We start from the raw sequence: 15,482 nt of genomic DNA, 5'->3' as shown, positions 1-15,482 counted from the left end.
TTATTTCTTGCCCCAAAATATACATAGCTGCGATTCAAACTGATTTCTGAAAATTTCAAAAACCGGAACGTTGCTACATTGCATCATCTATATGTTCCAACTTACCTTGTACCACATTACTTGTTTTTTTTCGATAAAACAAGTATCTACATTATACCTACTATAAAAGATGCACTTTACTGTAGGTAATGTGCTAGTGTTACCAGAGGTAGAAGGAGGGGCTAAGTAGGATTATATCCCCATGAAATTTATACTATAATATTTAACAAGTACCTACTGAATAGTTGTTCTCAAGTACCTAGCAGCTCTCACGTTATCTGCGAGAGCCATCTAGTGTCAGTTCTGTTTAACTGCAACGTGCAGTTAGCTGGATGTGAATACAAAAGTCACATTTTATGCCATTTAAAACATTTAGTACTTGCACTATGCACAAAATGATAAATAATTCCGATCTTACTTTACATTTCTTCCCATAAAAATTAGGGCTTGAATTTCTCTCAATTCTGAATGATAGAAGGTGCTCACTCAATATAAAACTGACTCTAAATAACCTACACCAATGTTTTTCTAAGTTCAGGTATTTTCTTTTCTGATTTCCAGTAAATATGCAGACTTCCAGAAGTTCTTTTGACTTAACAGAATGAAACAATAGTAATGGAAAAATTAGTAAATGAGAATATAATTGATATTCATCAATTTGCAGATTCCATATTTGCAAATTCACCTCCTTGATAAATTTATGTATAACTCCCTAATCAATCCTCAGCAGCACTTTGGCACTCGTTTGCAGCTGTGTAGAAGGGTAGACAATCTAAATCACTCTACATACACCTCATCAGGTGAGGCTGAACAAGGTGACACTCAGCTTTCTTATTTGAGTTCTTCATCTATGAACAAGTATCCCTTTTGTTGTCCAATTCCATATTTTCACATTTTTGTGCTTTTTTTGGTGATTTTGCTAGTTAAAATGCCCCCTAAATATACTTCAGAAGTGCTATGTTGTCTTCCTAAGTACAAGAAGGCTGTGATGGGCCTCAGAGAAGACGTGTGTTAGATAGGATTCTTTCAGTCATGAGTTACAGTGCTATTGCCTGTGAACTCAATGTTAATGAATCAAAAATATTTATTAAAATAGAGGTCTTTTAACAAAAACAAAAATAGATGAAAGGTTATGTACTGATCAGTTGACAAAAATGTTATGATCGGAGGCTTTCATGTACACAGCCTGGTATTTCTCCTAGAAGCAAAAAGTTCAGTTTTTGCTAATTCAGTATCCTAGTGACTCTGTAGAACATTATTACCACAGATAATGGGAATCAACTGCATAAGCTAGTGAATGATATTCTCTATTCTATTTTTATTTACAAAGTGGTACAGCAGAAAATTTAGTTACGAAGTTCTAAAGTAGTTATGAGTGCACTGAATACTGTCGGAAATTCACACAGTATAGAGTAAATTTATATAGTAATGTCTAATAACTTTGTTTTAAAAGATATGTTATACCATAGTGGTTTTTTTTTTTAAGATTTGTTTTTATTTATTTATACAAGCACTGGGGTACAGTCAGAAGCCCAGGAGGGTGAGAGAATTCACCAGAACCAGAGCGGGGAGCAGAGCAGGCAGAAGGACCAAAGTACACTGCTGAGGGGAGCAGCGGGCGGCAGGAGAGGTCTGCGCGCCATGTGGGACCCTCACCCAGTGGCCGGGGATCGAACCAGTGCTGCAGAGGCTGCGGGCAGCTTCGCAACCCAGCACTCAACCACTGCGCCACCGGGGAGGCCCTGTTATGCCATAGTTTTGATATTCTAGTTGTATTTTTCTAGTATACATTGAAATAAAAACATCACTATTAAAAATTTTAAGTGTCTGCAGAAACATTAATTCCAAAGAGCACCTGCACCCCTATGTTTATAGCAGCACTATTTACAATAGCTAAGCTTTGGAAACAACCCAAATGCCCAAAAATAGATGACTGGATCAAGAAGATGTGGTACATATACACCATGGAATACTACTCAGCATTCAAAAAAGATAAACACATGCAATTTGCAGCAACATGGATGGAGCTGGAAGGGATCATGCTCAGCGAAATAAGCCAGAAAGAAAAAGAAAAATACCAGATGGTCTCACTCATGGCAGGAATCTAGAAAACCTAAATAAGGGACCAGGAAAAAGAATAACCATAGGAAAGAAAAAATCAAAATCAACAAACAACTATGAACCAGAGACACACTATGGGGGGGGAGGGGAAGGAGGGCTAGGGGTCAAAATAAGGGGGTTGCAATTGTATGGGGAATATAAAAATAAAATTAAAAAAAAATTTTAAGTGTCTGCATATTACCAAAACTATCTCATGCACAACCCTATGGTCCATGTACCAATACTGACACATGAATCACATTTGGGGAGACGCTGCTATGCATACCACAGAAAAAGTCATTATTAAATTTTCAATAACGAAGACCCTTTTGTAATAAATAAATGTTGCAAGTTCCCACCTGGAAACAGTTATGCTATTCTCAATTCAGATTAGGAACAGTACTATAGATTATAAAATAAAATACAGCATTCAGCATTGAGCTAGTACAAGCAAAATATGTTGGGATTCAGAGTGAATATTCTAATAAATGACATACCACAAGCAATATTTTGGTGTATACCTGTAACTGTGTCAAACTGCTGAGCTAATGGCTTAGGAGCACTGTTTTGATTCAAAGACTCTGTCTTAGTGACAGGCTGCTGTATATAAACAGAATCTTCCATTAAAACGTTCTCTGTTACTGCTGTCAGCCTGGGCCTTTGTCCTTCACTAAGTTCACCCATGCTATTTTCAAAATCCTGCAAAAAATAGACAACTGTTAAAACCATTACATTAAAATCAAGTCAAAACAGGAAATATTTATCAAATACTATTATCCAGCTCACTCGACTACTTGAAAGATTATTTAGAAAGTACTTATGCCATGTGTACACTACCTGAAAGACAACCTTAAAAGATACTTTAACAAGGCATCTAAGAAATAGAGTTTGCTTTTAATATCTTATTTTTCATGAAGTAACCAGTTTTTTAGCCTACAAATTAGATAGCAATAAAACATGAAAGAAAAATTTTATTATTTAAAACACTAAATATGAGACACATTGTGCATTGTTCATGGAGCTTAAAGTTAGAATAACATTATCTCATTCTTCTTGAATAAAACTGGCTAGTTGTTAGTGTGAACTTTATAATCAAATTATAAATAAAACAATTTTAAATAAATGAGAATATGACTTAAATGACAAAATTAACTATACCAAGTTACTTTTTTTTTTTTTTTTTTTTAATTTATACACGCACTGGGTACAGTCAGAAGTGCGGGAGGGTGCGAGAATTCACCAGAGCCAGAGCAGGGAACAGAACAGGCAGACTAATGAAGTACACTGCTGAGGGGAGCAGCGGGCGGCAGGAGAGGTCTGAGCACCATGTGGGACCCTCGCCGGCAGCCAGGGATCGAAACGGCGCTGCAGAGGCCGTGGGCAGCTTCACAGCCCAGCGCTCAACTACTGCGCCACCGGGGAGGCCCTATACCAAGTTACTTTTTTTTTCTTTTTTTTTTTTTAAACAATTTTTATTTATTTATTTATTTTTAAGGAGAGAAAGCACATTGAACTTTATTTATTTATTTATTTTTACAAGCACTGGGTATAGTCAGAAGCGCAGGGGGGTGAGAGAATTCACCAGAGCCAGAGCGGGGAGCAGAGCAGGCAGAAGGACCGAAGCACACTGCTGAGGGGAGCAGCGGGCGCCAGAAGAGGTCTGCGTGCCATGTGGGACCCTCCTCCAGTGGCTGGGGAGCAGCCGGGGATCGAACCGGCGCTGCAGAGGCTGCGGGCAGCTTCGCAACCCAGCGCTCAACCGCTGCGCCACCGGGGAGGCCCACATACCAAGTTACTTTTATTATAGATACATACATCAAATAAGTCTACTTTAGCCATATTTACTAAAGTTCTTTTCCCTAGGAAAATGCAAAAGTATAAATATGTTTATCAAATATACCAGAGAAATAAAAAACTAGAAACAATTATAACTTGTTTTCTTTCTGTATTAAACATTATGTATCATAAAAGCTAGCACATTTCTAATTAGTTAGCTTACGAATCAAGAACTGAATAAAAATTGTAATATCTGAAAAGTGCTCATGTCTTTTAAAATTTTAAATTCAGTCAATTGAATGCTTTTTTTACTAGAATATATAAAGAGATCACTGCTGAAACATCTTTGATTACTCTATTGACTACAAAATAAAATCTTCTTAGCTAAGCATTCAAGATCTTCTATAATTTGCAGCGATTCTTCTCCATACATTTCCTAATCTGACTTCTTTTAAAGAATACCAATCACTGGACATTCTTTAAATAGAAAAGTATTCCTTTACAATTAATATAAAACCCTTACAGACTAGGCAAAGTTTATAATAATGGCAGATTTCCCTAGAAATTAATTAGAAGTGGGCCTCCCCGGTGGCGCAGCGGTTGAGCGCTGGGTTGCGAAACTGCCCACGGCCTCTGCAGCGCCGGTTCGATCCGCGGCTGCTCCCCGGCCACCAGAGGAGGGTCCCACATGGCACGCAGACCTCTCCTGCCGCCCGCTGCTCCCCTCAGCAGTGTCCTTCGGTCCTTCTGCCTGCTCTGCTCCCCGCTCTGGCTCTGGTGAATTCTCTCACCCTCCCGTGCTTCTGACTGTACCCAGTGCATGTATAAACAAAACAAACAAACAAACAAACAAATAAATAAATAGATAGATAAAAAAACAAAAAAAGAAATTAATTAGAAGTATTTTACTGTATTATTGTGTCATACCACATAAAATATTGTATAATATATAGTATCTTCTTTATTGTGAATCAATACGTGTTTATAACTGCTAAAATATTTAATATCTTAATGCTCTATGATCCTAATGAAGACTTAACTTGCCTACTCACAAAATGATCTCATACTCATAATATCATTTTTGCATTATACTCGAAGCTCAGAATTATGTCAATTCTAAGTTTGGCTATCTATAATCTATAATAATACACCTATTGCATCCACATAAATGTACATATTGCAGTTTGCCTTCAGACTACGCTCACTGACCTAAAGTCTCCTCTGGGCACAAAGTTTTAAGCACAAAGTAAAACTGCTACTTTTTTTTTTTTTTTAAAGATTTATTTATGCATACAAGAGCTGGGGTACAGGCCAGACATGCGGGAGTGTGAGAGGTTTCACCAGAGACAGAGCGGGGAACAGAACAGACCAACTGACAGAAATACACTGCTGAGAGGAGCAGCAGAAGAGACAGGAGAGGTCTGCCTCGCCATGTGGGTTGCTCCCTGGCCGGCTGGGGATTGAACTTGTGCTACAGAGGCTGCGGATTGCTTCAGAGTGCGGTGCTTAACCCCTTGTGCCATGGGAGAGGCCCAGCTGCTACTTTCTTAACAAACTAATACTCTAACTTATAAGCGTATCATTATTACTAGTTCTTACTATAAACAAAATGTAATCGTCTTATAAATTATGCAAATATGCTAAATGCAATTGTTAATCAGACTAGCAAAAATTTAAGATTAAAAGTGTTATCTGTGTCATGGGAAAGGAGTCTCATGTAAAGAGCAATTTATTACCATCTATTTAAATTATAAATGTTTGGTGTCTTTTGAGCCAGTAATTCCACCCCGCATTATATAATCTAGAGAAATAATTCCTTATAAATTCAAAAGAGGATTTTATCTTACTCTTGTATGAATAGAGAAAAATTAGAACTAATTTAAAAATCCTTCAACAGGAGAACAAGTAAACTATGGTGTATGCAAGTAAGTATGTATAGGTATATATATAAGTACAAAAGGCTACATCCTGGGAAGGAAAGTGTGGACAGGGGGAGTTGAGGGGAGTAATTGGAACAAAATGTTTGCCTCTTTTCCTCATTAACTTACTATCACTGCTTGCCCTTTACTCATAACGATCTTGATGAAAAGCTGGGCTGTAGATACAGGTACCCAGAGTAACAGCCAGAGAATGGAGGCCCAAGTTAGGGTAAAAAGTTGCAGGTGAAATCTGACCAGGAATCCATGCATACTTGTTCCTTCGAAAAACATCTTAATGGGGGTCAGATTGCCCAAGACTTATCATGGCCTAAAAGATTCTCTATGATCATCCAGTTCAACCAACTTCTCCAGACTTATTTCTTTATCTAAAGCTCTAGACACATGGAGATTTTCAACCCATTAAATAAAGTGTCTAAAGTGTCCTCTCCCTACATTGTTATCTGGCAAAATCCTAGTAGGTCTTTAAAGATTCACATCAACATCATATCATACCAATATGAAGTATCAATCTTCTAGTAGTTTCCCCTCTTCCTCTGCACTCATATATACTTATAGACGTGCAGATTTGATCAGTTATCCCACTATGAGTAACTGTTTAATTCCTTTGTCCCTACATGACTGTTAGCTGCTTAAAGGCAGGCCCTTTTAAGCAGCTTTGTAACTTTTCCAAGGTTTTATCTGGCATACAGTAGATACTCTGTAAATGGTTGTAGATAAAAAGCATGAATAAGTAAGGCGCTTCAGTTTTTTTTAACTGTAAAGCAAGAGGGCTGGAACAGGTAACCTAAATTTCCTAAGTAAAGGATACTTAGGTCCAGACCAAAGTCATTACAAAGCTGACCCCTGAATAAGCTAAAGTATTAGTACACTTTAACTATAAGTAGGAATATTCCTATTATTTTTTCTTATATTTAAATCTAATAAAAATCATTAAAGTTAAAAAGTACCTCTGAATGACAGACTGATTGCTGTGAAACTAATGATTCCTGGTTTTGTTTAGCAAGAAAAGAAAGAACTGCATCTGCAGGAAATTTTTTACTGGGCATCCTAATCACTTCGCCTTCACTGGGAGGATCATCTTCCTAAATAAAATATAAAGACAATTTACAAAAAATTCAATCAAACAATTTTCTCAGTTTATAATCATTATTAGCAGAAAGCATGAAAATGGTCATATTGGTACTTTATAGACTCTTTACAGTTAATTCTTATTCCCATTTGATTGTACTAAAAGCCTCAAATATAAACATTATAAAATAGTATCGCTATGTTTAAACTGGGGATAAATGCTATAAAAACATTTAATAATCTGCCCCATGTGATTGAGTTTCAATGATTCATAAATGTTTTATATAGTGTCATCATGTTTCTGGTTCACATGCTTCATATTTATGCAGTTAAAGTGATGTCACAGTGTGGCAGTGAGAGGAAAACACTGTAGTAATACTGTGATCTGGAGTGCAGGCAGGGAATGAAAAACTGCAGGAATATGTTAAGGCATGTGCAGACTCCCTCTGCCTTTGTGCTAACCTCTGGCACTTTTCTGGGGAGCAGGTAAAGAAAGCTGTCACCAGAGTGACCAGTGTAGGCTTCTTGATGTCTCAAAACAGACCTGTCCCCAAAATGAGGGACAAAAGTGATCCCTGGAGTCAGAGAAACTGAATCCCCTTATAAATATAAGTATCAACATGATTTTAAATTCTATTAATAGTATTTTTCACTTACATATTTTATTTTTAATGAAATAAATTAACTTCAGATAACAAGTTCTTATCAAACCTCATTATATATAGATAAATGCCTAGTGGTAGATGACTTCAAGTTATTCTTAATCTCTCAAGACTGTGCTTCTGCATTTGACTTTACTATGAAATTGTAGCATATCTAATCTAGGCTCAATAAAAACATCAAAGCCAGAATTTATTTTCAAATGGTAAAGGATACTATCAGTTAGTCCAGTCAGCTTAGCCATTTATTTTATTTTTAAAATTTTTTTACATCATTATTCATTTTTAAACAATATTTGCTTCCCTCCACCACCTCAGGCGTAGTCCCCATAGAGTTTCCTTCACCAGTGCACGCATACACCATCACTTCAGTCCCCTGTGCTCCTCCCTCCTTCCCTCTGATCCCTCTCCCACCTCCTCCCTTGCAGTATGGCGCTGATTTATAATTGTTAGTTTTTGCTTTGTTGTGTTTTGTACTGTTATTATTTTTTTACACTGATGTCTTACTTGGTTCCCGTATATTCCTGCTATAAGTGAAACCATCCCATATTTTTCTTTTTCCTTCTGTTACCCATTTATTTTAAACAAACTTAAATATTTTCTCTGATATTAAAGACCTCTCCATTATGTCTCCCCCCTTTTTATTTCATTAATGTGATTTCATTTTCTTTATAATGAATGAAATTAACTACTTGTAATAAATAATTGCTGTTAGAAAATTATTCCATTGTTATATAAACATCCTTAGTGAATTATTTCATGCTTCTGTATGTAGTAAAGCAAATTGTTTTAAATCTTATTATTTCGACATATGTATTTTCAGATTCATCAATTTCATACTACTAAGAGCCTTTAAGTATAAAGGCTATTTGCTGGACTAAAGAAATGCTCTGCCACACACATTCAGCCCCTTGCCAACTTAATCTTTAGGATTCAGACAGCCCCTAACAGAACTCAAAATAAAAAGTTAATGCCTCATAATGAAAGAGGTATTGTGGATTCATACAAAGAGTTGAGAATCTGTCACTTGATAACTATGTGACACAGAGAAGTCATTTAGCCTTATTCAACTTCATCTAGAAAATAAGTAGTCACATATTTTTAAAAAAGAGATACACATCAGAATGCCTGGGAGATTTTTCCAAATATACAGTCTAGGCTTCTAACCACCTACACACATGCATACCACACAATCCCAGTCACCTACAGAATCAGTCTATTAGAGGGTGGAGCCAGCATGCATATATATTTTAAAATGCTCCACTGGTAAATTTAATATACAGTCCTCTTTTTTTTTTAAAAAATGCTATTTTTTTTAGATTTATTTATTTATTTATACAAGCACTGGGTACAGTCAGAAGCGCTGGAGGGTGAGAGAATTCACCAGAGCCAGAGCAGGGAGCAGAACAGGCAGATGGATGAAGTACACTGCTGAGGGGAGCAGCGGGCGAGACAGGAGAGGTCTGCAGTCAATCATTTCTTACCATTTCAATGGCATCATGCAGGGTACTAGATAAGCTATCATTTAAGTATGTCAGATATTGTCCTCCATCTCCTAAAACTAGAAATTAAAATATAAAAATTTACAAAAAGGAAGAAACATAAATTGAATAAATAATGTGACTATAAAGCCATAGGACATTACATTTAAATTTATACAATAAAAATACTGGCAACATTCATAAACATTAATTCACAAGCTATTCGATCTCATCGGTATTTTAAAAAATACATTTTATGACAAAGATGATTTCTGTTCCTCCAACCAGCCGCTCAGAAATTAAAAAGAACTATAAATATCAACTGTAACTATGAAATTGATAGAGAAGCAACCTATACTCTATTCATGTAATTAAAAATTAATTATCTTTCTGAGGGGCATGTTTTAAAATGGATCAATATTTTATTTTTTCAAAGATTTATTTATTTATGCATATAAGAACTGGGGTACAGGCCAGAGGTGTGGGGGGGGGGGGAGTTGGAGTTTGAGAGAATTCACCAGAGACAGAGTGGGAAACAAAACAGAGAGACTGACTGAAATACACTGCTGAGGGGAACAGCAGGTGAAGTTAGGAGAGGTCTGCTGCACCACATGGGTAGCTCCCTGGCTGGGTTTTGAACCCATGCTGCAGTGGCTGCAGATAGCTTCACAGGTTGCGACTTAACCCCTTGCACCACCAGGGGAGCCCCCTGTATCAATATTTTGAAGGTGCAAACTTTGATTCAACAATTCCATTTCTAAGCATGTATTTTAAGGAAGTTACATAAGTTCCCAAAGATAAAAAAAAGATAGTCACTGGAGTTATATACAGTATAGAAACATTGAAAATGATTAAATGCCTACCAGTATGGCATTTAGTAGTCTAAGAGACTACACAGCACTAAAAATGAAGTAGCGCTGTATGTATTGATAGTGAAAGATATTCACATTATATTATTAGGTAAAAAAGTTCAGATTTCAAAACAATATGTTATGGTATGATCTGATTTTAAAGGCAAACACACACATACCTATATCCATATATGCACAGAAAATAAGAAAAGATTCAAAGGGTATACCCCAAACTATTAAGAATAGTATTATTTTTCCTTTCTGATGTTAAATCTTAAAAATTAGGTAAAGGGACCTTCCTGGTGGCACAAAGGTTAAAGACACTGCTATCAAACAACAGCCACTGCAGCACAAGTTCCATTCCCAGGCTGGCCAGGGAGCAATCCACATGGCACAGCAGACCTCTCCTGTCTCACCTGCTGCTCCCTTCAGCAATGTATTTCAGTAGATCTGCCTGTTCTGATCCCCACTCTTTCTGGTCAGTCCTCTCACCCCCTGCACCCCTGGCTTGCATCCCAGTTCTATTTATAAATAAATCAATCTTTAAAAAAGAAATTAAGTAAAAACACTTCAAACAGATATATAACTTACAAATTATCCTATCTAAGTATTACTTAGCAATTATCATAAATCTAACTAGTGAAATTAAGTAATACAAGATAACTTACTCTTAGTAGTCACTTTTAGACCATAGTTTAGCAAAATCTCTCCTTCAGAGATGGGTCTATCTAAAGTTTCAGTTTCAGTGACGGTAATGCTCAAGGTGCTCTCCATAGTTGATGAATCAGAACTTGGCATCCGTATGGGGGAAGGGGCTGTGGCATCAGCAGGAAGTGGAGCAAACAGAACTGGCTTTGGAGGTACAGGATGACTAGGGAGATCCATGCTGTTAGGTTCTTCATCCTTAGCCACAGACATTACACTAAGAAGAAAAAGATATATTTTGAACTTTCTATGTCACTGAATGTTTATATTAATTTTGATATAAGTTTTGAAGGTAATATATATCCTTTAGCAAATACTTCTATAATCTGAACTACTATAATTATTTTTCCAAAATGGTTTTCATGTTTTAATCATAGGCCATCTTGAAAGTTCTACCATCTATAAATCTACATGGGGATATGTAGTAATATAAAAGTTAATTGATCATAGTAAATTAAAATTCACAGTGGGGAAAAGTCATTTTCAATTGCATCAACAATATGTTAGATATCTTTCTTTTAATATTTTTTTCCCCAAAAAAATAATTCAAAAAAAAAAACAGCCTAAGCACTGCGGGATCCTTTCTGCTGGCCCCAGGCCCTCACCCCAGGGTGTCTGGAGTGTCCCCACTGCTGAAATGGATGCTGTCCCTTCAAGGAAGTTTTACGTCCGGCCCAGAGACTTTGTTTTCTGACTAGCCCAGCCAGCCCTGCACCAGCTCTTCAAATGCACTATGCTGACCGCGAATCGTGTGTTCGTTTTTTCTTTCCCTGTTTTTATTTTGGTATCAAGTCGTTGCCTTTATTTGTAAAGCTGTTATAAAATATATATTATATAAATATATTAAAAAGGAAAATGTTTCAGATGTTTATTTGTATAATTATTTGATCTACAAAGTGAGAAAAAAAGAATGTATTCCTGCTTTTGAAGAGAAGATTTTTTTCTCTAGGGAGAGGTACAGTGTTTATATTTTGGAGCCTTCCTAAAGGTGTGAAATTGTAAATATTTTTATCTATGAGTCAATGTTAAGTAGTTGTTTTAAAATACTTAATAAAATAATCCTTTTCCTGTGGAAGAGAAAAAAAAAAAAAACAGCCTAAGGTAAATCTGGTAAAGATTTTTAAAAATGTAAAATTCATAAAATTTCTTTCTAAAGTATTAAATAGCTTGTGATTTGGAAAACTTCATTTACAATTTCTGATGTCTTCAATGGGTCACATAAACCAACTAAGATGATAGCACAAATAAAAGTGAATGAATATATTATCATTTACATAGCCCTTGGGTGAAGTTCTTCTTGAAGAGAGTTAGGATTCTCTTCTTCCAGTGGCAGGTCTCCATCACTCCATGGCTTGGGAAGCTCTGGGCTTGATCTCTTCAATTTTTCAATGGATATCTCTGACAAAGTTGGGGTAATAGCTGCTGCGGGAGGAGGTGTAGTAGCAGGCGTAATTGTTGGAGTATTAACAAGTGTGATGGCAGGCATATCAATTCCTAGAGATACTTTTTAGAGGGAAAAAAAAGATAAAAATTAACAATGCCATCAGAAGGCAAGATAAATTATTTTAGTAATCCCTTAACATTTTGGAATACAAATAACGGCAATAATAATTTATGGTAGCCATTAATAGGAAAATTCCCAAAATGTAAAAAAGTAACCTTAAAAAAATTAACCACTTTTAATGCCCTCCTACCCTATACTTAAGGTAGTCTTAAGTATCCTTCATTTTATTGCAATAAAAAATTACCAAAACCTAGTGGCAACAGGTATGTGTATACTAATCTATAAAGTACCTTAAAAATAATCTATAGGACTTCATTTAATAGTTGCTAAAATTAAAACAGTTATAGAAATAAGGTTTCTACCTTTTTCAGCAAGTATTTCTCCCACAGGAACAGCTATATCATGATCTGAATCACAGGGGGAAGAATCTGGAGTTTTCACCAATATATACTCCTTAGGAAGTGATGAAGGGGAGCGAGGAGGGGTTGGCTGTGGGGTAGCCACTGGGGTACACACTCTTTCCTAAAACAAATAAGTAAAACAAAATAAGTGGTACTTATAATCACCTAAATAAAGGTAATCTTGAACAAAACTGAGTTCATTCAGAGATTACAGAGAACTTAGATGGGGGAAAAATGGAGGCCTAAATACCCCAATTCTTGAACAGAATTCTAGCTGTTATTTTTGAGTCTGGCCTAGCAAAAGTCTCAGGCAATTGAACAGCATTGCCTATGAAGTAGGCTCCAAAGCAATCTAAGGATCCCTGTGCCAATATAGAGAGGATGATTAAACAGTTAGAGCTAAAGATCAAGCCCACACACAGATTGGATGGGTCAGCCATGTGACAGAAAGGAAAACATTTTGACTGGCTGACAAGATAACAAAAAGCAACTTTTCAGCAAAAAAAACAACATAGCCTGTATAAAGCGATGAAGACAATATGGAGATGGAAATCACTGGGGAAGAAAAAAATTAAATACTTTAACATTATTTTGTTAAATAGGCAATCATTCAAATGACTCAAAATTCAAAAGGTATAAAAGGAAGATAGTGAATATTAGTCTCCTTTCCTACCCATCTGTCATCTACCTAGTCCCTTCCATGGAATTACCAAATATTATCTTGGATTTAGGTCATTTCATATATATATATATATATATATATATATATATATATACACACACACACACACACATACATATATGAAATATTCATATTCATATATATATGGAATAAATTCCTAGAAGTGGGACTATTCCACTAAAGAGCTAAATGAACTTTAAATTTGAATGCATACTGTTAAATTTCCCTTCCTCTACAGGGTTGTATTATTTTATACTGCCACCAGAAGATATGAGAGCTCCAGTTTCTCTAAAGTTTGCAAAACAAAGGCATTATCATACACTGAGTTTTACCAATCTGATTAGTTAAAACGGAATTTCAGCTAATTTTTTCCTTATTATCAGTAAGAGTGACCATCTTTTTATGTTTATGTATGCCAACTGTATTTTGTGTGTGTGTGTGTGTGTGTGTGTGTAAACTGTCTGGAGAGTCCTTTGTCAATTTTTCAAATACAGCATTTTTTTCCCTTTCATTCTAAAAAGTTTTTATATAGTGAGGTGTTTAGTTAACCTTTATTCTGTATTATGAGTTACAAGTTAATATATGCATTTCTAAGTCCATGAAATATCAGAAGTTTATCGTATTGCTTATTACCATATTCTTTTTTTTTTTTAGAGGCATGCTTTTTTTTTATTTATTTGTTTGCTGGTTTGTTTGTTTGTTTTGTTTATACAAGCACTGGGCACAGTCAGAAGCGCGGGAGGGTGAGAGAATTCACCAGAGCCAGAGCGGGGAGCAGAGCAGGCAGAAGGACCGAAGTACACTGCTGAGGGGAGCAGCGGGCGGCAGGAGAGGTCTGCGCGCCATGTGGGACCCTCCTCCGGTGGCCGGGGAGCAGCCAGGGATCGAACCGGCGCCGCAGAGGCCGCGGGCACCTTCGCAACCCAGCACTCAACCGCTGCGCCACCGGGGAGGCCCTTATTACCATATTCTTAATGTTGACTTGTAAATGAAAGAAATGTACTACACACATGCTTTTCTTTACTGCATAAACCTATAGCTTAAGAACACTGTCTTCAAATATAACTCATTATGAGAGGATCTGAAAGTGTTCTACTGGTACTGGTAATGGGTAATCATGACAAAAACCTACTATTTACTGGGTGTATTCACACTAAGTACCAGGCACTAGATTAAGATCTCCTGACATAGCATATCATTAAATCTTCTATAAAACCATATAATGGCTAAGAATATACAGTATCATTCAATTCTACCCAAATCAGAAGAATCAAAATTGGATTAATTTCATGAAAATTTCAATAAATCTTTTATGGAACTTAAAATTGGAGGATCAGAAAGCCAAGAAAAGTCGTGACAATTCTGAACATGACAAACAAAATAGCAGTGGGGAAGGGAGCGTGGATTAAATATTCAATAAGCAGATTTTGGTAATGTCATGGTCATTTAAGCTCTAAGAATTTATCTCCTTTACGCAGATGAGGCTAAAGTAACAGAGTTAAGAGCTCAAATTCAGATATTCCCAACTACAGAGTCCATGCTCTTAAAAATTATACACACTGCCTATTTATACTGATTTTTCTACATTTTCTCACTCAATCACCACCATGAAATTATATTCTGTTATATGAGCAGAAAACAAATCAAAGTTAATTGGCACAGAGAAAACCATAATCCTGCCAATACCTGCACTGCATATATTACCAATGAACTAAAAAAGCACAGAAAGAAACTATGTACCAAGTCTGGCACACTAACCATATCACAACCAATTACATTACACCAAGTTCCACAAAATTTAAGTATGCAATTTTATGTTTACACCTTAAATGACTTAGCTTAAATATTTCACCAATGTAATGATGCCTTTTTGATCTACAGGATCAGAAGTGACTAAGAAGTATTAAACAAACATGGCGGCAAGGAGAAGCTGCGAGTAAGATCTCCCATTAAAAAAAGTTAATAGGGAGGAAAAGCGGCAGGTCCCAGTGAGAACTGGGACACGGAAGATAAACGGGTGACTCCAGCAAACTACCCGAAGAAGAAAGTGGCCATAAAAGAGGACTAGAAGGGAGGGAAGCGCAGAACCCTGCTCCCCTCCCCCGTCCACAGAGGCGGCACTCTCCGACCGGCAGAGAGGAGGGAAACAACAAACCAAAACGGCCAACAAGAACAAAGGACGCAGCAAGCGGGACTGTGAGTGGAAAGGAACTATTGCAGCCACCACACCCCGTGAACGGGAGCTGAGGCGAACCCTGCAGGATTCGCCGCAGCGG

General features: G+C 36.6%; 1 protein-coding gene across 4 annotated transcripts in view; it reads right to left on the bottom strand.

Moving 5' to 3' along the window:
- KIAA0586 overlaps positions 1–15,482 on the bottom strand; it is a gene marked incomplete at its 3' end in the record, with an annotated part of 90,203 nt that overhangs the window by 43,716 nt on the left and 31,005 nt on the right. For 3 of the 4 annotated variants that reach the window (XM_084241100.1, XM_084241101.1, XM_084241103.1), the window contains 6 exons: positions 12,486–12,645; positions 11,894–12,113; positions 10,583–10,836; positions 9,067–9,143; positions 6,803–6,937; positions 2,661–2,838 (listed from right to left, as the gene is read on the bottom strand). In XM_084241100.1, coding sequence (XP_084097226.1) covers positions 2,661–2,838; positions 6,803–6,937; positions 9,067–9,143; positions 10,583–10,836; positions 11,894–12,113; positions 12,486–12,645 — 1,024 coding nt within the window. The remainder of the gene's footprint in view (positions 1–2,660; positions 2,839–6,802; positions 6,938–9,066; positions 9,144–10,582; positions 10,837–11,893; positions 12,114–12,485; positions 12,646–15,482) is intronic. The other variant, XM_084241102.1, reaches the window with a different exon arrangement.

Source organism: Talpa europaea (assembly GCF_964194135.1).
Source record: "Talpa europaea genome assembly, chromosome: 8".
In the NCBI taxonomy this organism is placed as follows: Eukaryota; Metazoa; Chordata; class Mammalia; order Eulipotyphla; family Talpidae; genus Talpa; species Talpa europaea.
Note: the sequence above shows the minus strand (reverse complement) of the source record. Positions and strands in the feature narration are given on the sequence as shown.